Genomic DNA, 23,209 nt, shown 5'->3' with positions numbered 1-23,209 from the left:
ATGGTATTAGTAATTTTATAAACTCATCAGAATAAGAAAGAATCAGAACAAATGGAAGACTTTCATTTTCTACAGAAGGGAAGTACAGCTCTGAAAATCTAGGAGGTCTAGGGATCCCCTTCTCCCAGCCTTCAGTTTTCACAAGCTCAGGCTCAAATGTACAGAGCTGGATTGTTCATGAAAAGAGGGGGATCTGGAGCTTTTGGATGAAAAAAGGCAAAAGTGAGTCCTTCTACCACAACCTCCAGAAAGGGTACATTCCCTGAGCCTTTGGGGAAATTAGAAGTGGCAGACCTACACATTCACTCTCATACAAGTAATATTAATCTGCAAACAGGTAGGTTTATAAAAAGACTTGAAGTGCCAGTGAAGTTCAATGGGGTGAAAATGTACTTACTTGACAAAGAAACCGAACTCAAACTTGTTTAAGCAAAAAATGTTATTACTGATATTAAACCAAAAAACAAAACCAGTTGCCTTGGAGTCGATTCCAGCTCACGGTGAGCCCACGTGTTAGATTAGAACTGCACACAGGGTCTTCAACGGCTGTGACCTTCCAAAAGTGTATCACCAGGGCTTTCTCCCAAGGCGCCTCTGGGTAAATCTGAACCACCAAGCTTTCAGTTAGCAGTGGAGCACTTAACCATGTCTGCTCCCCAGGGACTCAATATCATAAGTTACTGTTAATCTTCTTAGGTGTAATAATAATATTGCGGTTATTGAGGAGAAGGCATTTATTTTAAGAATTACATGCTCAAATATTTAGGAGTACGGTGGAATAATATGTCCAACTTACTTTCAAATAACCCAGCAAAAAAAATATGTGTGTGTATACATGCACACAGAAAGGAGAGAGAGAGAGAAAGCAAATGTGACAAACAAATAGGATGTTAACTGGACTGTTCTTTCATCTTCTCTATATCTACGAAATTTTTCAAAATAAAAGATAAGGGGGGAAATGGGGCCATAGGCTTGGACCTCACTTCAAGGTGGATTAAAGCTAGGATTAAAAGGATGCCAAAAGGTAAGTGTTTAAAAAAAAAAAAAGTGAGTGCACACTACATAGGTCTCTTACCTCCATGTTTTTCTATACACTACATCCCTCTCCAGCAATCCATGATAGAAAGCAAGATGCTTCTCACAAAGCTCTTTTCCCCAACTACCTCATTCCCTCACTGAGAGGCAAGAGTTGTCAGGAGGTTGGCACAAGTTCCCCAGTCCAGTGAATGTACTAAATCAGAAAAGGGATTAAGGGATTATGGGTTGTGTAAATTAACTCCCTATTCAATTTGTCTTAACTCTTAACTCCTTTCTCCTACTGAGCAAGGAAGGGGGTGAAAAACTGTAAAACGCCAATAAAGCCCAAAATAAAATCGGTAACACAGGATATGCTATAATCCAGACGTCACAATATCATTTTTTGGTGAAGGATTAGCTACCATGATAGAAAAGAAATGAGTACACTGTCTTGGGTTGCCAACAGAGAAGAAAGTCTGAGAAAAGAAAAAATTCCCCTCATGAGGATGAAAGGGAAAAAAGAGGAAGAGAGGAAAGAAGGAAGGAAAAAAGGAGAGAGCAAATCAGTGAGCTGGGACAGCAGCTAAACTCCTGCCCAGAGCTGTCTCTAGAGATCTCCCTACACTGAAACTACTGCCAAAAGTCCCTCTCAACCCTGGGAAAATACAGAACCCCTTTCTGCCCCAGGGCAAATGAACAAATCAGTTTTCTATTGTTACTGTAACAAATCACCACAAACTTAGTGACTTAAAGCAACATAATACCCATTCAGAGGCAAAATTTATTCATCACGAAGTTCAAGAAACACCTGTAAACTAATTAAGCAGCTAAAGGGTTAAGTGCTTAAGGCACTTTGTTGATCCACACTAGCATCTTAAGGATGGCAGTTACTATTCTCTAGCCCAACAGATGGGATTCTCTCTCTGAATCTGTGTATTTAACCAAAAACTGAATAAATGTAATCTGAAATATATGTTCTTAATGATGCCTTTCACAAGGCCAAATAAACATCTGGGATGCCTTTTTTTTTTTTTAATTACCTGAAAAACAGTGATCTCTTACAGATACAAAAAGAACCATAATTCTTACGTTAATTCAACAACGGAGGAATAAGGGGAAGAACATTTGTTAAATGCTTCGTTTTCCTATAATTCTGTATCTTGATAATTCAAATCTAACCAATTTGAAGTTATGCCACGAATTATAATGAGTTCTTCTTGTTGTTGTTAGGTGCTGTTGAGTTGGTTCCGACTCATAGCATCCCTACGCACAACAGAACAAAACACTGCCCAGCCCTGCGCCATCCTTATAATCGTTGTTATACTTGAGCCCACTGTTACAGCCACTGTGTCAATCCACCTCGTTGAGGGTCTTCCTCTTTTCCACTGACCCTGTACTTTGCCAAGCATGATGTCCTTCTCCAGGAACTGATCCCTCCTGACAACATGTCCAAAGTGTGTAAGACTCAGTCTCGCCATCCTTGCTTCTAAGGAGCATTCTGGTTGTACTTCTTCCTAGACAGATTTGTTCCTTTGTTTGGTAGTCCATGGTATATTCAATATTCTTCGCCAACACCACAATTCAAAGGCGTCAATTCTTCTTCAGTCTTCCTTATTCATTGCCCAGCTTTCACATGCATATGACTCAACTGAAAATACCATGGCTTGGGTCAAGGGCACCTTAGTCTTCGGGGTGACATCTTTGCTTTTAACACTTTGCAGCAGATTTACCCAATTCAATGCATCGTTTGATTTCTTGACTGCTGTTTCCATGACTGTTGATTGTGGATCCAAGTAAAATGAAATCCTTCACAACTTCAATCTTTTCTCCGTTCATCATAATGTTGCTCATTGGTCCGGTTGTGAGGATTTTTGTTTTCTTTATGTTGAGGTGCAATCCATACTGAAGGCTATGGTCTTTGATCGTCATTAGTAAGTTAGTCATTTAAATTCACCTCTCAATACTATTTACAAACTTCTTCGAAAAAATGTTTTTTAATCAAATCTTTAAACACAATTTGACACTTGAGGAAAAGATCATATTTGACCAAAGAGTTTACAATGAACACTCTTAAACAGAGCTATTATGAAATATAAAATTACATAGTTATCAATCTAATCACTAAAGGTAAATCATGACCAAAAAAATCTAAATTGCTGACAATTTAACGGTATTACATTAACATTATTCAAATATATTCATTCTTGAAAATAATCAATGTAAAGAATAATATTATTGGCCAAGTGTAAATCCAATCACTAAAGCATAGTCTCACCTGTATGAGGTGGATCTAATGTTGGCATTGCAGATGCTTCAGAACAATATTTTCCACTGTAATTATCCCCGTGATTAATTTCTCTAGGATTCTCTTTAGTATGCAGAAGACTTAAACTACATGTTCTGGAATCATTTTGTGACTTATTTGCAGCCACCTAAAAGAATAAAATATATATTTCAAACAGAAATTAAATGTCATTTCTATATTTTCACATAATAGATTCCTGATTTAAAATATGAACTACCAGTTTCTCTATATCTAAATAAGAGAATATATAAAAATAGACTTAAAATACAATTTTTATTGTTTATTTATTTTAAACCAGTTTTAATTATGTTCTAAAAGCTGTAAGACATAACAGAATGAAAATTATGCTTATAATTAGTGTATCTAAAACAACATATCAGAAGAGTTTTTAAACACATCATAATATGTCATGCTCATAGCCAACTGTTCTTTTTTTCTTGCTAAATTTCTCAATATAATAAAATCAACACTTAAATACTGCTGTTTTAGGAATGATAACAGTGCTACAGAATGGGAATTCCAGAACACTTAATTGTGCTCATGAGGAACCTTTACATAAATCAAGAGGCAGTTGTTTGGACAGAACAAGGGGACACTGATTGGTTTAAAGTCAGGAAAGGTGTGCTCCAGGGCTGTATCCTCTTACCATACCTATTCAATCTGTATGCTGAGCAAATAATCCAAGAAGCTGGACTATATGAAGAAGAACTGGGCATCAGGATTGGGGGAAGACTCATTAACAACCTGCTTTATGCAGGTGACACAACTCTGCTTGCTGAAAGTGAAAACAACTTGAAGCACTTACTAGTGAAGATCAAAGGCCAGAGCCTTCAGTATGGATTGCACTTCAACATAAAGAAAACAAAAATCCTCACAACCGGACCAATGAGCAACATCATGATAAACTGAGAAAAGACTGAAATTGTCAAGGATTTCATTTTACTTAGATCCACAATCAACAGTCATGGAAAGAGCAGTCAAGAAATCAAACGATGCATCGCATTGGGTAAATCTGCTGCAAAGGACCTCTTTGAAGTGTTGAAAAGCAAAGGTGTCACCTTGAAGACTAAGGTGCTCCTGATCTAAGCCATGGTATTTTCAATTGCATCATATGCACGTGAAAGCTGGACAATGAATAAGGAAGACTGAAGAATTGACGCCTTTGAATTGCGGCGTTGGTGAAGAATACTGAATATACCGTGGATTGCCAAAAGAACAAACAAATCTGTCTAGGAAGAAGTACAACCAGAATGCTCCTTAGAAGCAAGAATGGCGAGGCTGTGTCTTACACACTTTGGAAATGTTGTCAGGAGGGATCAGTTCCTGGAGAAGGACATCATGCTTGGCAAAGTACAGGGTCAGTGGAAAAGAGGAAGACACTCAACAAGGCGGACTGACACAGTGGCTGCAACAATGAGCTCAGGCATAACAATTATAAGGATGGCACAGGGCTGGGCAGTGTTTCATTTGTTGTGCGTGGGGTCACTATGAGTCGGAACTGACTCGACAGCACGTAACAACAACAACAGTGCTATCATTTTTTTTTTTTTAAATAGCCCTTATATTTTAGAAATATATGCTAAAGTATTTACAAATGAAAAAGATATTACTGGGATTTACATCAAAATAACAGGTGGGGAAGGGACCAGGGAGGGAATTGGACAGGTAGAGATCAAACAAGATTGGTCATGTGGTGACAACTGTTGAAGCTAGGGTGACGGATACACGGGGGTTGGTTATATACTCTTTTCTCTACTTTTGCATGTTTTTTACTGCTGCTATAACAAGTCATCACAAACTTAGTGGCTTCAAGATGACATAAACATATCATTTTACAATTCTGTAAGTTACAAGAGACCAACAAGGGTATCACTGGGCTAAAATCAAGGTGTCAGCAGGGCTGCACTTAGATGCCTACACTATTCAATGGATTATAATCCCTTAGTACATTTATTTTGAGGCTCAATTTCTCCCAGATTTTGCCATTTGTATTTATCAGGCCAATAAACAACCCTGATGTTGGCCTATTCACAGTGGAAATTGTGAATTGAAGTATCTGTGATGTCAACATCAGGGGTGTTTATTTTGTTGGCCTGATAAATACAAGTGGCAAAATCTGGGACAAACTGAGCATCAAAATGAACATACTAATGGATTATTAATTGAATAATATTAATAACTGAATATGACCATTTCTTAATATGGATTAATTCAATCTAAGATAAGAAATAATTTAAGAACAAAAATTTCAAGAATGAAATATGGAGGTGACAGAGTTAACTGATAAGCCTAATACATTTACGCTTATCGCGCTGCCTTGCCTAAAATAGTTACGTGCTCTCAAAAATGCCTACTTCTTTAGATATAGAAAGTAAAATAACTACTTAGTTTTCTGATATAATTAAAAGGAAAAAACATAGTAAATCAGTGTTTTGGGTCTGGAATTAGCCCTTAGAAACTACATCAGAAAACAAACCTTAAGACAAGGGTGCCAAAACAATCCAATGTGGTAAAGAATAGTCTTTTCAACAAATGGTCCTGGGACAACTGAATACCTACATGCAAAAGAATAAAATTTAACCCTACCTCACACCATAAATAAAAATTAACTCAAATAGTTCAAAGACTTAAATGTAAGAGCCAAAACTATAAAATTCTAAGAAGAAAACGTAGGATTAAATATTCATAGCCTTGGGTTAGGCAAAGCCTCCTTAGATATGGTAACAAAAGCACAGGCAACAAATATAAGATAAACTGGACTTCAAAATTAAAAACTTTTGTGTTGCAAATAATACCATCAAGAAAGTGAAAGGGCAGCCCACAAAACAAGAAATACTTGCAAATCATGTATCTGATAAGTGACTAGTAACTAGAATATACAAAGAGCTCTTATGACTCAATAATAAAAAGAAAAAAAAGAAAGTACTAAAATCAGGAATAAAGGACAGTACACCAATATCAACAACACCGAAAAAAAGGATTAAAAAAAAAAATACTTAACGATAAAAAGACAACCCAATTAAAAAACGGACAAAGGATCTGAATAGACATTTGCCCAAAAAAGATACATAAATGAAGATACATAAATATCTTCATATAAAGATGCTCATGATCATTGGCCATCTGGAAAATGCAAATCAAAACCACAATGAGATACCACTTTGCTCACTAGAATGGTTATAACCAAAAAACCAGAAAATAACCAGTGCCGGTGAGGATGTAGAGAAATCAGAACCCTTTACACTGCTGGTGGGAATGTAAAACGTAGTCACTTTGGAAAACAGTCTGGTAGTTCCTCAAAAGGATAAACACAGAGTTACCACATCACCTAGCAATTCCACTCCCGGGTATACATAAGAGAAATGAAAATTTTTGCCCACATAAAACTAGTATATGAACATTCATGGTGGCATTATTCTTAATAGCAAAAAAGCAGAAACAACCCAAATGCCCATCAACTGATAAATTAATAAATAAAAAGTGGTTTATCAATACAATGGAATATTATTCAGTGTGGCAGGCAGAATAATAGCTCCCAAATATGTCCACACCCTAATCTCTAAAAAAAATTAGAACTACTAAATATGTTACATTACAGGGCAAAGGGACTATGCAGGTGTGTTTAAGGTTAAGGATCTTAAAATGGAGAGATTATCCTGAATTATCCAGATGAGTCCAATCTAATCATCTGAGTCCTAGTTGCAGAGAATCAGAGATGGCAACATGAGGACTCAATCTGCTACTGCTACCTCTGAGGATGGAAAAGGAGGGGCACGAACCAAGGAATAAAGGTGGCCTCTAGAAGTTGGAAAAGACAGTGGAACAGATTCTCCTCTACAGCCTATCCTAATGAATGTAGTCCTGCCAACATCTTGATTTTGTGTCAGACTTTGGACCCACAGAAACCGTAAGATAATAAATTTATGTTGTTTTCAATCACCAAGTTTGTGGTAATTTGGTACAGTAGCAACAGAAAATACATTCGGCAATAAAAAGAAAAAAGAAATTCATACCATGACATGGATGAATACTGAAACAAGCCTATTACAAAGGACTACACATTGTAATTCTATTTATATGAAATGTCCAGAACTGACAAATCCAGAGACAGAAAGCAAATTAGTGGCTGCTTTTAAGAGCTAAGGCAGTTAGGAGAAAACGGAATGACTACCAATGTGTTTGGGTTTCTTTTGAGGGTAATGAAAATATTCTAAAACTGATTGTGGTGATGATTGCACAACTCTGTGAACATACTAAAAAATCGTTAAACTATATACTGGAAGTGGGTGAATTGTATGGTAAATGCATTATATTTCAATAAGGGTATTTAAAAACCAAAAAAGGAAACCTTTTTAAAAACAAGCAAAAAAAATGTTTCCTCATCACAGTACAGTCAGAATTCTTATACTGGTAAGCGCTAACAATCTACTACGAAAGTGATAGCTATGAAAACTAAAGAATTGCAGGGCAAAACAAATACATGCAAATCAAAAAAAGCAGATAAAAATAAGTAGACTGTTCGCTCCATAGCATAAATGAACCAGATAATTACAGAGTAACAGGAAGTCTGTACTACCAATTTTATATACCTTCTAAGTATAGAACAATCCTTTTAGTTTTAACAAACGTATATTGCTTAAAGTATTCATTTTTTATAGACAAAAATGAAACAAAATGTATGGAATAGTAACTCAAAAGACTACATAAGTTTTCTCTTTAAATCACCATATATAAAGATGTTTCCACTTATTTATGTGATGACTTTAAGAAGAATAAAGCTTAAAAAGTTCTGAAACTAGGTAACGGTGATGGTTGCACAACACTGTGAAAGTACTTAATGCCACTAAATTGTACACTTTAAAATGGTAAATTCTGTTACATGTATTTTATTATAATTTTTTTTAATCTCAAAGAAAAAAAAAGTGTATACCCTTTAATCAACTAAATCCTCTTCTAGTAATCTATCCCAAAGAATTTTAAAAAAGATTAGCCAAAGACTTATGTAACCAGATATTCAAAGGGCATAATTTATAATGGGTGACAAAACTGTAAACACCTATATATCCAATAATAATGGATTGGTTAAATAAAATATGATACACTCAAAAAGAAGAAGAATACTGGTTAGAATAATTTATTTACAAGAATTATTTCCCCTTCCCTCAAAGAGGTATTTATTTAGTTACCAAAAGTTTAATTTATAGACCCAATGCCACGTCGCTTATTTAAAAAATTATTTAATCATTATTTCTAAGGTTTTTAGAAGACTTTGTCAGAGATATTGAAAATTTCTATAGGCAGTAAGTATTGTAACTGTTTCAATGGTATTTTTTAAAAATACCTGCTTCTCTATATTATGCTACCTTTTTTTTTTTTTTTTTTACCTCAAATAATTTTACATCTGGACTCAGCTTTGTAATCTCTTCATTTGGACTTGGATTACTTCTTCCTGGTGGTATAAATCTTGGCTTTTTCAAGGGATTCCCCTGCAACTGACTTGGTGCTACAGATCGTCTCATATTCAATAGCACTGACCTGAAAAATATCAAAAAACAGAAATTATTCATTAATCTGATCAGAATTACCCCCCAAATAAAAACAGCTCATCACTACAACCATGACATCTTAAAAAATATAAGAGAATAAGCCTGTAATAAGCCTTAGAAAACATGTTCAATGGCTAATTAGATTTTCTTTTTTCATAATAAAGAGCATTTTATAAAGTTGAAATTTAAGGATACATAAACTAGAGCATATATTATGTCAATTTTGATAATACTAAAAATTAGTACCATGAGATAGTCTTCAAAACAACTTAAGCTAAAATTTCAGAATCTAAGGAAACACAATTACTCACATACGTATATCAAGCATGTTGCTGTTTGTCCATTTCACTAATCCAAAAGCTGCACTGACCACAAAACCAGACATTTACATTACTAACAAATATTTTTAAATGCATGTGTGAAATCCTGGCCATTCAGTTTGTTTTTTACTACTTTATTTCCTTTTAAAACAATTGAATATTTTTTATATAAATCAAGATACCAGAACCAGGTTTTCTGACTTTACTCAATACTATTTCCACCAGGACTAGACAGGCAAGACAGATGGAAACCTAAATGTCCATAGTGAGGTACTAGTAAATAAATTACAGTATACCCACACAACAGAATACTCTCTTCATATACTGTTAAAACTCTGTGCTTCAGTCAATTGGCATAACAAAGTTTATTAAGAAAATGTTCTGCATCCCACTTTGGCGAGTGGCATCTGGGGTCTTAAACACTAGCAAGTGACCATCTAAGATGCATCAACTGGTCCTAAACCACCTGGAGCAAAGGCGAATGAAGAACATCAAAGATAAGGAAAATATGAGCCCAAGGGACAGAAAAAAAAACAGAGACTCCATCAGCCTAAGACCAGAAGAACAAGATGATACCCAGCTACCACCAATCACCACCCTGACAGGGAACACAACAGAGAGTCCCTGACAGAGCAGAAGAAAAGTGGGGTACAGAACTCAAATTCTAGTAAAAAGACCAGACTGGAGGAACCCCAGAAGACATGGCTTCCAGACTTTCTATTAACCCAGAAGTAAAACCATCCCTGAAGCCAACTCTTCAGACAAAGATTAGACTGGACTATAAAACATAAAATTATACTCGTGAAGAGTGTTCAAGTAGATACATGAGACTAAATGGGCAGCTCCTCTTCAGAGGCGAGATGAGAAGGCGGAAAGGGACAGGAGCTGGTTGAGTGGACATGGGAAATGCAGGGCAGAAGGGAGGAGTCTGCTGTCACATTATAGAGAGGGCAACTCAGGCCACATTAACAACGTGTGTATAAATTTTTGTATGCAAAACTAACGAGCTGTAAACTTTCATTTGAAGCACAATAAAAAAATAAAAAACTGTGCTTCAGTACTACAGTTCCCCAGGTTCTCTTCTCCTTTAGGCCTCTGATCAAAGTTTCCTCTATACGCTGTTGGGAGTGCCCTTTACCATTTTTCTTTGCCTGATTAATTCCACCTTATCCTTCAGGAGTCTTAACTATGAGGCCTCCCCACCTCTTCCCAAAGACTGCATTAGGGGCCCTTCCGATGCATGCACAACCCGAATACTTTCATAGTGTAATAAAATTGCCTATTGTTTCTCCCACGCTATAAACTTCTGGATCAAGCAAGCACAAAGTCTTCTATTCCATTCATCACTATACCGCTAGTACCAAACACAGAGAAGGTATTCAATATTTGTTATATAAATGATTCTGCAGCTACTAAAGGGAGAAAAAACTCTTCAGAAAAATGGTTAATGGCACGGGAAAATATTCTTCATATAATAGAAAATACAAAACATGCTCAGCATCTTCCAATTTTATAAAAACAAGAAAAAAAGGACAAAAAAAGCAGTATGTGTGTACGTACTCTTAAAAGACTACATAGCAAAGGGGTATGAGAGAAGTTTTGAGGTGACAGAAATGTTCTATATGATGATTGTATTGGTGGTTACAGGGATTTGTATACATTTGTCAAAACTCATCAAATTGTATACATTGAAATGTACACTGTAAAACATACTTCTATATGATTTGACACAGTGGATTTTTTTTAAAAAGCCACAAATTTAATGCTGATCATCTCTGGGTGTTAGAATTACCAGTAATTTTTATTCTCTGCTGAGTTCTTTTCTATATATTTCATATTTTGTACAATGGAAATGTTATCTTTGTAACAGGGAAAGTAGCATTAATTAGATTTTTTTTAATTACCATTGCACTGGGTAAATCTGCTGCAAAAGGCCTCTTCGAAGTGTTAAAAAGCAAAGATGTCACCTTAAAGACTAAGGTGTGCCTGACTTAAGCCATGGTGTTTTCAACTGCTTCATGCATGCCAAAGCTGGACAATGAATAAGGAAGACTGAAGAACTGGCACCTTTAAATTGTTGTTCGGGAAGAATACTGAATATATGCCATGGACTGCCAAAAGAACAAACAAATCTGTCTTGGAGGAAGTACAGTCAGAATGCTCCTTAGAAGCATGGATGGCAAGACTCCAGCAGGATAAGCCCTTGGCTATCATGCTTGGTAAAACAGAGGGTCTGAGAAGAAGAGGAAGACCCTCAACAAGACAGACTGACACAGTGGCTCCCAACAATGGGCTCAAACATAACAACGATTGTGAGGATGGGGCAGGACCAGGGAATGTTTCGTTCTGTTGTGCATAGGGTTGCTATGAGTGGGAACCGACTCCACGGCACCTAACAACAACAACATTACTTTATGTATCCAAGAAAGAAAAAAAAAAACAATGCAACCAATTAAACTGTGACATCCCATTGACTACTGGACAGTTCCAAATTTCAGACATGTTAAAATGATGAAATATACGAGTATTCGGTATTTAAGAGACCTTTACATAATTTGAGGAATTAGTAGTAAGAGACAGTCTGCTGTTTCTTAAGAGCAAAACACTATATCTCTATTAGCACCATCTAAGAGCAAATTATAAAGAGGATGGGTTAGGACCACTTTAGAAGTGGTATTTACCAATACCTGAAGTCAACACTAACTCTGTCCAAACCAGTCATGCCAAAATAATCTCATTTCCTTTTTGTTACGGCTCAGGAGAATACCACAAGTCTCTAGATATGTACCTGACACAAATTTGAAATTGACGCATGCTACCTACCGCAAAATTAAAGAGGTAAATGTTAGGCCCCGCATTTAGGCTCAGTTACTTACTGGTCAAATGAAACAGAACAGAGGGGCAGTTCAAATGAAAGACTGCATGTTTCTAATTAACTGTAGTTCAACTGAAATAACAAGATGATGAACCTACTGAAACTAATAATTCATAGATAGCATTAATAAAAATATGATGTCTGCATCATGAAATATAATAAGTTCTGTACTTTGGATTGGTCAGATCCCGGTAAAATACTGTGAAATCTTTGGTTCACGCCTCTTTGAGAATACTAGAAAAACAGCGCAGCAAGAAAAAATCAATAGCAGAAATGAAGGAAACCTGAGTTTAATTCTGATTCTGCTGCCTAAGGGATGCCCAACTTTGAACAAGCTGTTTTAAACTCTGTGAACCTCAGTTTTCTCATTGGTAAAAAGAGAATGGAAAAAAAATTAAAAATAAATAAAAGAGAATGGACTAGATAGCTGAGATTTCTTTCAACACTAAATCATCACTCTAAATCCTTTTACACCTAACACACGATTTCTACTTTCTTCTACCCTCCACTTATCCTGTAAATAATAAAAAATGATGAATCTGAGAATGTAGGCATATGAGCAATACAGAGAAATGGCTGAGAAAATAAGACTCTGGAGCCAGTCTACGTGGGCTTGAATTCTAGCTCTGCCACTTACTAGCTATATGACCTTGACATCCATCAATCTATCTTAATTTGTTGACACATTTCAAAGTGAACTGCAGACATCAGTACATTTCCCCCTAAATATACTTGAGCACCCTTACCGCCTTTTTTTAATTACTGTGGTAAAATACGTATCACAAAAGATTTGCAATTTGAATGGACACGAAAAGAGAGAGTGGAGGGAAGGAGCAGGCTGTCTCACTGGGGGAGAGCAATTAGGAGTATATAGCAAGATGTATGTAAACTTTTTTAGGAGAGACTGACTTGATTTGTAAACTTTCACTTAAAAGCACAGTAAAAATTTTAAAAAAACAACAAGAACAAAACAAGACTAAATGGGCACAGCAGCCCAGGGGCAAGTACTAGAAGGCAGGAGGGGACAGGAAAGCTGGTAACAGGGAATCCAAGGTCGAGAAGGGAAGAGTATTGACAGATAGTGGGGTTGGCAACCAATGTCACAAAACAACATGTGTATTAATTGTATAATGAGGAACTAGTTTACACTGTAAACCTTCATCTAAAGTACAATAAAAAAAATTGCCATTTCACTCACTCTTAAGCGTACAATTCAGTGACATTAATCACACTTACCCTTACTGCTTTTTAAACCCTTCTAATTTAGGCCCTTTTCCCAGGTCCTAGAAATAGCCCATTTGTCAACCCTGTTGTTACACTACAACTTCTATACCAATGCCCACCTTCTTCTGTCCCCCCAAGGAAAATGCCATGGCCAGGCTGACAGGTGCAAAACATCACAAAGCCAAAAGTACTCAAAAATACCAGTAGAATAAATAAGAGGAAGGCTTTGGATGCAAACGTCAGAATATAAATCTGGACTCACATTTCCCAGCATTTTATCTTGGACAGTTTACTTACCTCTCTGTGTTTCAGTTTCCTCATCTTTAAAAGGGATTGAATAATCACCTTTACTGATAGGATTTTTGAGGGGGTCATGATATTTTTATGATATGGATATATATGCTACATGTAAAGCACTCTGAACAAACAGTAAGCACTCAAGGTGATCTGTAATATTACCATCTATAGTTATGATTATTGGGTGTTTAGTATGTAAGGTAGCATGAGAGTAGAGATGATGAATGGTGGGGTGTGGGTGTGGATAAAGGATGTAGTTCAACAAAGGGGACCAGAAACTACGGGTTCACTTGGGCTTTAGGAGGCAAAAGGGAGTGCAACAATCTCACTTGTAAGATGCAAGAGTGTAAAGAGAACAACTCTACAAAAAAGGAGAACCCGACCTTCCCTGCTGTTTCTGCTTTTCACTTTGCAAATATATTTGATAGTAGTTATTTTACTTCATGGCTTAAGTTGTTTCTTTGACATTTTGATCTCACTTTTTTTATACCTGTCTAGCAAACACTGGTGGTGTAGTGGTTAAGAGCAATGGCTGCTAACCAAAAGGTCAGCAGTTCGAATCCAGCAGGCGCTCCTAGGAAACCTTATGAGGCAGTACTACTCTGTCCTATCGGGTCGCTATGAGAGGGCATCGACTCGACGGCAATGAATTTTGAGGTTTTTTTATACCTGCCTACAAACTCTTCCATAAATTAATTAAAAGTTGGAGGGAAAAAAAAAAAAAAAAAACCTGACCAGTGAAGAGGTAAAAGCCCCTAGAGAAGGCGCTGGTTCTAGACATCGTTTTTGTGACCACTAAAATCCAGGGCGCTCACAGGGCCTCACCTCCAAGCCCCGGAAACTGGCTTCACAGTGCAGAGAGCAGATGAGTTCTGGATAAAACCAACTCAAACGCCGCAGGACCCTGCGCACACCGGCCCTCTGCTCGAACTCTCCCCTCTCTGCGGCCTCCCACCTCGATCAAGCACACCCCCATTCTCCGCTAGAAGCCAGCCCCGGGGCCAACAGCCCGAGAGTCCCTCTAACTAAGGATGGCGGCTCCCGGCACGACAGGCGGCCAAGTCCGCGTCCCACAGCCTACCTTCTCCCCTCCTCGGAGGCCCGGTCCCAGCGGCTCTGGCCGCTTTGTCCACTATGAGCCCTCAGGCTGTCGCAGCCTCACAGGCCCTCCCCTCCCGGGACGCACCGCTGAGAGGGCCACAGAAGACAAGAGTCCAGCGAAGACCAACCGCTGTAAGCACCGCTTCCCTCACGGCCCGAGTAGATCGAGGCTCCCGCCTCCGCTCAGCCAACCGCGACGAGCCTGCCGCGCGTGCGCACTACTTCTCCGCCGTAGCGCCTGGTCCAGCGCGACAGTGATTGGATGCCCTTACCGCACAATTGCGCATGTGCGTTTGTGCTGTTCTTTAAGCGGTTCCAAGTTTGATTAGGTTCCTCGGTTCAATTCTAAAAATATTCATTTGGTGTCTACTCTGTGTCAGGCATTGATGTAGACGCTGAAGCAACAGACGTCACAACGTACAAGGACATGTAATAAATTCTGATTTGGTGTGATAAGTGCAATAATGGAAATGTGTGCATCGTAGAGGGGTGGACTTTATCCTATGTAGTTATTCATTAATTCAAAAAAACATTGATTTAGAGCCGCCTGCAAGATATTTTCCAAACCCCCTATTAGGTTCTAGGGATATAAAGATTAATAAGTGATTATTGAAATCTCAGAAAGAGGGCACCTCCTGAGGACTTGGACAGACATTAAAGGATGTTATGCAGGGAAATGGCATCATTCAATATTTACTTAGCACGCTCCGCGTGCCAGGCAATGACACACTGCCAACCCTGAGAAATATGGACTTAGAAAGGCAACACTGAAGAGAGAGACTGGTTAAAGGCATTTCATCCAACAGTGACAAAAATTAAGAAGTTGAAAATATCAAGAGTTAATGAAGACGTGAAACCTTATGCTGCTGAGAGGAGTGTAAATAGGTACAGTCATTTAAACGAGTAATTTGTACAGAAACCTGTTTAGCATTGGAGGAACGCATAAGCCTCCACTGACAGACGGGCGGAGGCTCTGCATAAGGTGCGTTGGCCAGGAATCAAACCGAGGTCTCTGGTTGGAAGGCAAGAATTCTATCACTCGGCCACTGCTGCCCCCTCTTCAGCCCTACACCGATAGTAAATTACGTTTGTGTGGTGGCCCTTTACTGTTTTCTGAGAACATTCATCTACATGTTGAATTCTTTGAAAAACCATGTCTTTTACTGCTAAAGAAATGAGGCTTAGAAAATTGACTAATGTGCCTAAGGCAGTGTCGAGGGCTCAAGATTGGAAGCCTGTGGTTGGCAAACCAAGAGCCCATCACTGGGGAATAATATTGTTTGCCAACTCATGTGCTAAGACTTATTAACTGGGAAAAAAATTTGTAAATAATAATTTTCATTTGGCTATTTTAGTTTTGGCAACCCCATGTGTTACAGAGTATAGCTGCTCCATAGGGTTTTCTTGGCTGTAAACTTTACGGAAGCAGTTTGCCAGGCCTTTCTTCTGAGGAGCTGCTGGATAGGTTCAAACTGCCAATCAGGCTCCTCACATAGGGCTGCCATAAGTTGGAATTGACTCAACAGCAACGCAGGTTTGGTGGGGGGGGTTTGTTTGTTTTTTTAGTTTTGCCCTTTGCTTTAAAATGAAAGCCATGTGAATTCAGCATTTTTTCCAAATTAATACCTCAAACTTTTTTCATTTACAACCTAATATGTAATATGACAAATATACTGTTATGGGTTGAATTGTGTCCTCCAAAAATAACTGTTGTAAATCCTAACCCCTATACCTGTGGTTTAAGGAACCCTGGTGGCACAGTAGGGGCCCTGTTTGCCCAGTGGGTAAAAGGATCAATTGCTAACTGAAAGTCGGCCATTGGAAACCACCAGCAGCTCCTCAGGAGAAAGATGTGGCAGCCTGCTTCCCTGAAGATTACAGCCTTGGAAACCCTAAGGGGTCGCTATGAGTTGGAATCCACTCCAATGCAGTGGGTTTTGTTTGGGGGCACAGTGGTTAAGTGCTCAGCTGCTAACGCAAAGGTCTGCAGTTTGAACCCACCAGCAGGAAAAAGATGCGGCAGTCTGCTTCTGAAAAGATTACAGCCTTGGAAACCCTATGGCGCAGTTCTACTCTGTCCTACAGGATGGCTAAGAGTTGGAATTGACTCCATGACAACGGGTGTACCTCTGGTTTATAATTCCATTTGGGAATGGATTTTCCTTTTTATGTTAATGAGACAATCTTAGTATAGGGTGTGTTTTGAGTCTATCTCTTTTGAGATATAAAAAGGAGCATGTCATGGATTGAATTATGTCCTCCAAAAATACATCAAGTTGGTTAGGCCACGATTCCCAGTATTGTGTGGTTGTCCTCCATTTTGTGATTTTCCTATGTGTTGTAAATCATAATCTCAGCCTATGGTTAAAGAGGATTAGGGTGGGATGTAACACTCTTACTAAAGTCACATCCCTGATCCAATGTAAGGGGAGTTTCCCTGGGGTGTGGCCTGCATCATCTTTTATCTTACAAGAGATAAAAGGAAAGGGAAGCAAGCAGAGAGTGGAGACCTCATACCACCAAGAAAGCAGTGCAGGGAGCAGAGCCTGTCCTTTAGACCTGAGTTTCCCGCTCTGAGAAGCTCCCAGACCAAGGGAAGACTGATGGCAAGGACCTTCCTCCAGAGCCGACAAGAGAGAGAAAGCCTTCCCCTGGAGCTGGAGCCCTGAGTTTGGACTTGTAGCCTGCTGGACTGTGAGAGAATAAACTTCTCTTTGTTAAAGCCATCCACCTGTGGTATTTCTGTTATAGCAGCACTAGATGATTAACACAGAGCAGAATAAGCAAGGAATCCCAGTTAGGGGAAAAGAGATGTGATGCCACATTGTGATCGCTAAGGAACCAAGCAAGCCATTGCCCAGAAGCTAAGAAGAGATAAGGGCCTTCCCCTGGAGCCAAGAGAGAAAGAAAAACCTCCCCTAGAGTTGGTGCCCTGAATTCGGACTGTGAGAAAATTAATTTCCATTTGTTAAAGCCACCCGCTTGCGATATTTTTGTTAAAGCAGCACTAGATAACTAAGACATATACTAACAAGAAGAGGGTCATCAAAAATTACACTTCAAGGATACTTAAGCAGCATAAACAGTGAAGCATACTTAAGCACTTTTTAGGTATGAAAGAAACAGACATAAAAATTGAGAGCTCAACAATCGAAAATGGAATTTCCAAAGCAGTCTGTACTCAAAAGTGCAGAAGCCAAAAAAAAAAACACTATAACTAGGTTCTTTACATATAGTCTAGGGTCACAAACCCAAAGGCAATCTTTACATATAAACAATTGGAGAGGCAATGACTTTGGTACACATAGATTTTAGCAAACAATCTCTCCCCAACAAATCTCTCCAGTCGATTCAGACTTATAGTGACCCTACAGGACAGAGTAGAACAGCTCCACAGGGTTTCCAAGGAGCAGATGGTGAATTTGAATGGTCGACCTTTTGGGTTAGCAGCCAAACTCTTAATCGCTGCGCCACCAAATCTCCACAACAAATCTCTATTCACTACACAATTGAAAAAGTACCCGTTGTCTATCCTTTCTTTTAATCAAGTCAACAAGTATCATTATGAATTTTGCTTCCCTTTCCCCAAATTCCCACTCCAATAAAATTGCCATCACGAGAGTTATAGAATCTTCCAAATTGCCAAATCTAATCCTCTCTTTATCTTCACCCTTTGTGATCCAGTTGGAGCAGGTGGCACAACTTATCATCCTCAAGGTTTGAGACTCTTGAGGTTCAATTCTGTTTTTCTGAATGTTAACTATTTTTTCCTGTTCTGCTCCCAAGCACCTGCCCCACTCTTCTCCCACTAAAAAGTTCTTCAGAGTTGTAACTGCTTTACTCAATTTTATACCATCATGGCCTAATATAGCTCTAGAGACATTAGAGTATCTTAGAAATATATTTCTATTTGGTCCATCTATTTCCATTATCACTGTCCTATTTTTCATTTAGGTCACTAAATCCAAACTAGGCTGATTATCAGAATTTCCTGTGAAGCTTTTTAAAAATAGATTTGTGGGCCCCTGGAACCTATATTTTTAATAACCTCCCTAGATGATTCCTATGTATTTGAGAACCATTGATACAGATCGGTGGTTCTCAAGCTTTAGGGTACATCAAACTTTGGCACCATCACTTGGAGGGCCTGTTAAGACACACATTGCTGGGCACCACCCCTTAGGTTTAGGGTGGTGCTTGAGAATACAAATTTCTAAACAAATTCCCGGGTGATGCAGAGCTGCTGGTCTGAGGACTACCCTTTGAGAATCGCTGATATCTGTCTTTGCTGTAATCTCATAATTAGTCTTCCTGCCTTCAGTTTCTTCCCTCTCTAATCCATCCTTCTGTGCTGCACCAGAGGAGATCTCTAATGCATGAATTTATCATATATGTAAAAACATCTTTCACAGTGGCTGGCCCACAGAAGATGCTTTCAAAATGTATCAGAATTGAAAATGCCACTCAAGTTAAAAACAGAAACAAAAAACTTCAATTACTCCCTATGGCTTAGTACAGCAAAAAAGACCTTTCATAACTTGGCCCCAATCTCCAAGGACACCTTCCCTCTACCCCTAATCCTTCATCTGACACTAGCCAAAGTAGATCTCCATGCTGATAGTCGCCCTACCAAATGTTCCATAATATAGAAGTGTGAGGCAGTGACAATAAATGTTATCCCCTTGAATACCTAAAATTTTGGTTTTTAAAAATATCACCACATGCTCTCAAGTATCTTGGGAATTCTGCTTAGACAGAAGCTGGACTAACCTCACTTAGAGTCTATGTTCACAGGACCAAAGTAGTGTTCCCAAACTAAATATCTCCCTAAAAAAACACACCTAAATTATCTGGTATAGTGACAAATTGGTATAATTCTATCTCTGTAACTTACAGATTTTTCTCAAGGAGGCACTAATTTCTATGACTTCAGAAATAACTTAGCTAGGAAGTTTATCGTATTAAGTAGACTTCCCCCCACTCCTAGGTAGTACCTGTTGCTTTGAGTCGATTCCTACTCATAGCGACCCTGTAGAACAGAGTAGAACTGCCCCACAGGGTTTCCGAAGAGCGGCTGGTGGATTCGAACAGCTGACCATTTGGTTAGCAGCCAAGCTCTTAACCACTGTGCAGCAGGGCTCCTTCCCAGGTAGTAGAGGCTTTTATTTAAAATAATAATACTCTATGTAAAAAAAAAGTCAAAGACATTATCTTATTAAATCCCCAAAACTAGTGAGGTAGATATAACAAATAGAAAGATTAGCAACAGAGAGATTCAGTGATTTAAACTTGTACAGCAAATAAATGTTAAAGCTCAAACCCAGGCTTTTTGGCTCCAAAAAACTTCTCTATTGTGTCACGTCCTATTGCAAATTTATCTGGTAAATTTTACCTTCCCAATGAAAATAAATTTTTGCGGCAATACAGCTTCAATTTCTTTGAAAAAGAAGAAAACCAAACTCGTTGCCAAGGAGTTGATTCCAACTCAAAGCAACCCTATACGCTATCAAATTCTTCAGGGTGGAACCCTCCAGCCACATTTGGCCCTGCACATGTGTTTAGTTTGGCCCACACAATGTTTTCAATTTTTTAATTTGAATTAATTGCCAATATTTAAAACCGATTACATTTTAATCCAGATTTTTAGCTTCTCTTTTTAAAAAGTCAGCAGATGCATCAGCACTGGACCCACCGCATCCTTCCAACGTTATCAGCTGAAGCTGAAGAGCAGAGTTGTTTCCTTTTAACACTCTAGGCAGGCATGCTTCAGGGCCACTGGGTACAGATATGAGTTCTTCTCCCTGGTTCTGAGGCCAAAGTGTCAAATGCCATCTATCCTCCAGTTTTCACTGCTTTTTCTTTATCTGGCCCTCTTCACTCTATTGCCTTTTTTGGCCGCTGCTAGTACTTGATTTTGCACCCTTGTTATGGATTGAATTGTTTTGTGTCCCCCCGAATGACATGTTGAAGTCCTAACCTTTGCTCCTGTGAATATAACCTTGTTTTCCTTTGCAGATGTTATCAGGGAAATTGACATCATACTGGAGTCGGGTGGGTCATAATCCTGTATGACTGACATTTTATGAAAATAGGACAGACACAGAAAAATACATACACAAGGGGAAGACAGCTTGTGAGGATCCATCTATAAGCTGAGGAACGCCAGAAAGTGCCCAGGGGTATAGAAGCTGAAAGAGACAAAGAAGAATCTTCTTCTAGAGCTCACAGAGAGGATAGCCTTGCTCCCGCCCAGATTTTGGACTTCTAGCCTCCAGGACTGTGAGAAAATAAATTTCTGTTCTTTAAAGCCACACACTTTGTGGTTATTTTGTTACCGTAGTCCTAGGAAACTAGGACAGCCCGTCTTCTCTAGACTACAGGGTTTTTGGGATTCTTATAAAATCGTGTACACTACTTCCTAATAGTACATGAATCTAAAAACAAAAATCACATATATATGTTTTTTCTCAACTAAACTAGTCTTTATACAAAAACAATTCCAAAAAAGATGTTATTTATGGCCTGACATATAATTGTAATTTCAAGGCTTTTTTTTTTTTAATTCAGCAACTTTTTAAATACAGTTACCTTAAAAATCCCACAATCAAATCAGTTTCAAATGTAGTGGTTGGATTATTCAAGAACTCTGAGTGTTCATATTCATATACGTAGGATCTCACTAACTTTGCTTTTAGGAACCTTCTTTACATGATTGTTTCCTCTATTAGATTATGAGCTTCTGGAGGGCAGGAAATATATCTTACTCACCCTTATACTCCCCAAGTTGTATTAGGGTATATGGAACACAGTAGGTGCTCAGGAGAAATATTCTACATTCTCAATCTGTAGGTTTTCATAATTACTTTCACCCGGAGCAATAAACTAATGTAACTGGACCTGCTACTGCTTTACACACACAGATTACTGACAGCAACACTGTTTTTAAATGAACCATAACGGTATTTCAGAGCATTTCTTTCTTCTTAGTCTTAGGAAATAAATCACTCTATCAACTCCTTGTGCTATAGGTTAAATAGAACATATTTTGCTCTCAAAGATATTCTGCACGTTTTCCACTAGTTTTTAAGTATCACTCAAAACTTTTCCTGAGATGTTTTGTATGAGACAAAGTAGTTTTGCAAATAACATGTATACTTATTTCTACCAAAGCACATTTGAAGTACTTATTTTTAAAGGCATATGCAGATCTACATGTATAGAGACAACTCTCCCCCAATATCTATCTGGATCATTTCTGAAATAACTAAAACAGAGTGTCAAGTACTTGGAAATCCATTTCCATATAGTTTTGTCTCTAAAACCACTGAACTTAAAAATCACCTACTTAACCTCTCCAAAGAGAAAAGGAGAGGTAAAGAATTCAGAGCTAGACAAGCTGGCTTTAAATCCTGGTTCTACCACTTTTGAGTCAAGCTCCTCAGCCTTTTCCTTCTGCAAAATTAAGGTATTATTTTCTTTACTGAATTGCTATAAAGACTGAGTTATAAATGATGTAAGAACAGGTCAGTGTGTTGGTTTCCCTCCCTTCTCTTTTATCTAAGACTCTTAGTCACTCAGGACATTTTCAATTTGTCTGGCATTAATTAGCTTCTACGCTACTTATTTTACAGCTGCTAACCAAAAGGATTAAGAGGCAGTCATTCGAACAGAACAAGGAGATACTGGATGGTTTAAAGTCAGGAAAGGTGTGCCTCAAGGTTGTGTCATTTCACCATACCTATTCAATCTGTATGCTGAGCAAATAATCCGAGAAGCTGAACTACGTGAAGAAGAACAGGGCATCAGGTTTGGAGGACGACTCAGTAACCTGCAATATGCAGATGACACAACCTTGCTCACTGAAAGTGAAGAGGACTTGAAGCACTTACTGATGAAGATCAAAGACCACAGCCTCCAGTATGGATTACACCTCAACATAAAGAAAACAAAAATTCTCACAACTGGACCAATAAGCAGCATTATGATAAAAGGAGAAAAGATTGAAGATTTCATTTTACTTGGATCCACAATCAACACCCATGGAAGCAGCAGTCAAGAAATCAAAAGACACGTTGCTTTGAGCGAATCGGCTGCAAAAGACCTCTTTAAAGTGTTGAAAAGCGAAGATGTCATCTTGAGGACTAGGGTGCACCTGAGCCAAGCAATGGTGTTTTTAATCACCTCATATGCATGCAAAAGCTGAACAATTAATAAGGAAGACAGACGAATTGACGTCTCTGAATTGTGGCGTTGGTGAAGAATATTTAATATATCATGGGCTGCCAAAAGAATGAACAAATCTGTCTTGGAAGAAGTACAACCAGAATGCTCCTTAAAAGCAAGGATGGTGAGACCACGTCTCACATACTATGGACATGTTATCGGGGGGACCAGTCCCTGGAGAAGGACATCATGCTTAGTAAAGGGTCAGCAAAAAAAGAGGAAGGCCCTCAAGGAGATACGCTCACACAGTGGCTGCCACAATGGGCTCAAGAATAGCAACAATTGTGAGGACCGGGTCGTG

The 23,209-nt window shown here is 38.4% G+C and overlaps 1 protein-coding gene across 3 annotated transcripts in view; it reads right to left on the bottom strand.

The window, feature by feature from the left end:
- RAD54B (RAD54 homolog B) overlaps positions 1–14,855 on the bottom strand; it is an 89,511-nt gene extending 74,656 nt beyond the window's left edge. For 2 of the 3 annotated variants that reach the window (XM_049854014.1, XM_049854016.1), the window contains exons 1-3: positions 14,666–14,855; positions 8,707–8,857; positions 3,293–3,449 (exon numbers count right to left, since the gene is read on the bottom strand). In XM_049854014.1, coding sequence (XP_049709971.1) covers positions 3,293–3,449; positions 8,707–8,841 — 292 coding nt within the window. In that variant the 5' untranslated portion in view covers positions 8,842–8,857; positions 14,666–14,855. The remainder of the gene's footprint in view (positions 1–3,292; positions 3,450–8,706; positions 8,858–14,665) is intronic. The other variant, XM_049854015.1, reaches the window with a different exon arrangement.
- Positions 14,856–23,209: the final 8,354 nt, after the last annotated feature.

This window comes from Elephas maximus, chromosome 15, assembly GCF_024166365.1.
Source record: "Elephas maximus indicus isolate mEleMax1 chromosome 15, mEleMax1 primary haplotype, whole genome shotgun sequence".
Classification (NCBI taxonomy): Eukaryota; Metazoa; Chordata; class Mammalia; order Proboscidea; family Elephantidae; genus Elephas; species Elephas maximus.
This window is presented reverse-complemented; position numbering and strand designations above follow the sequence as displayed.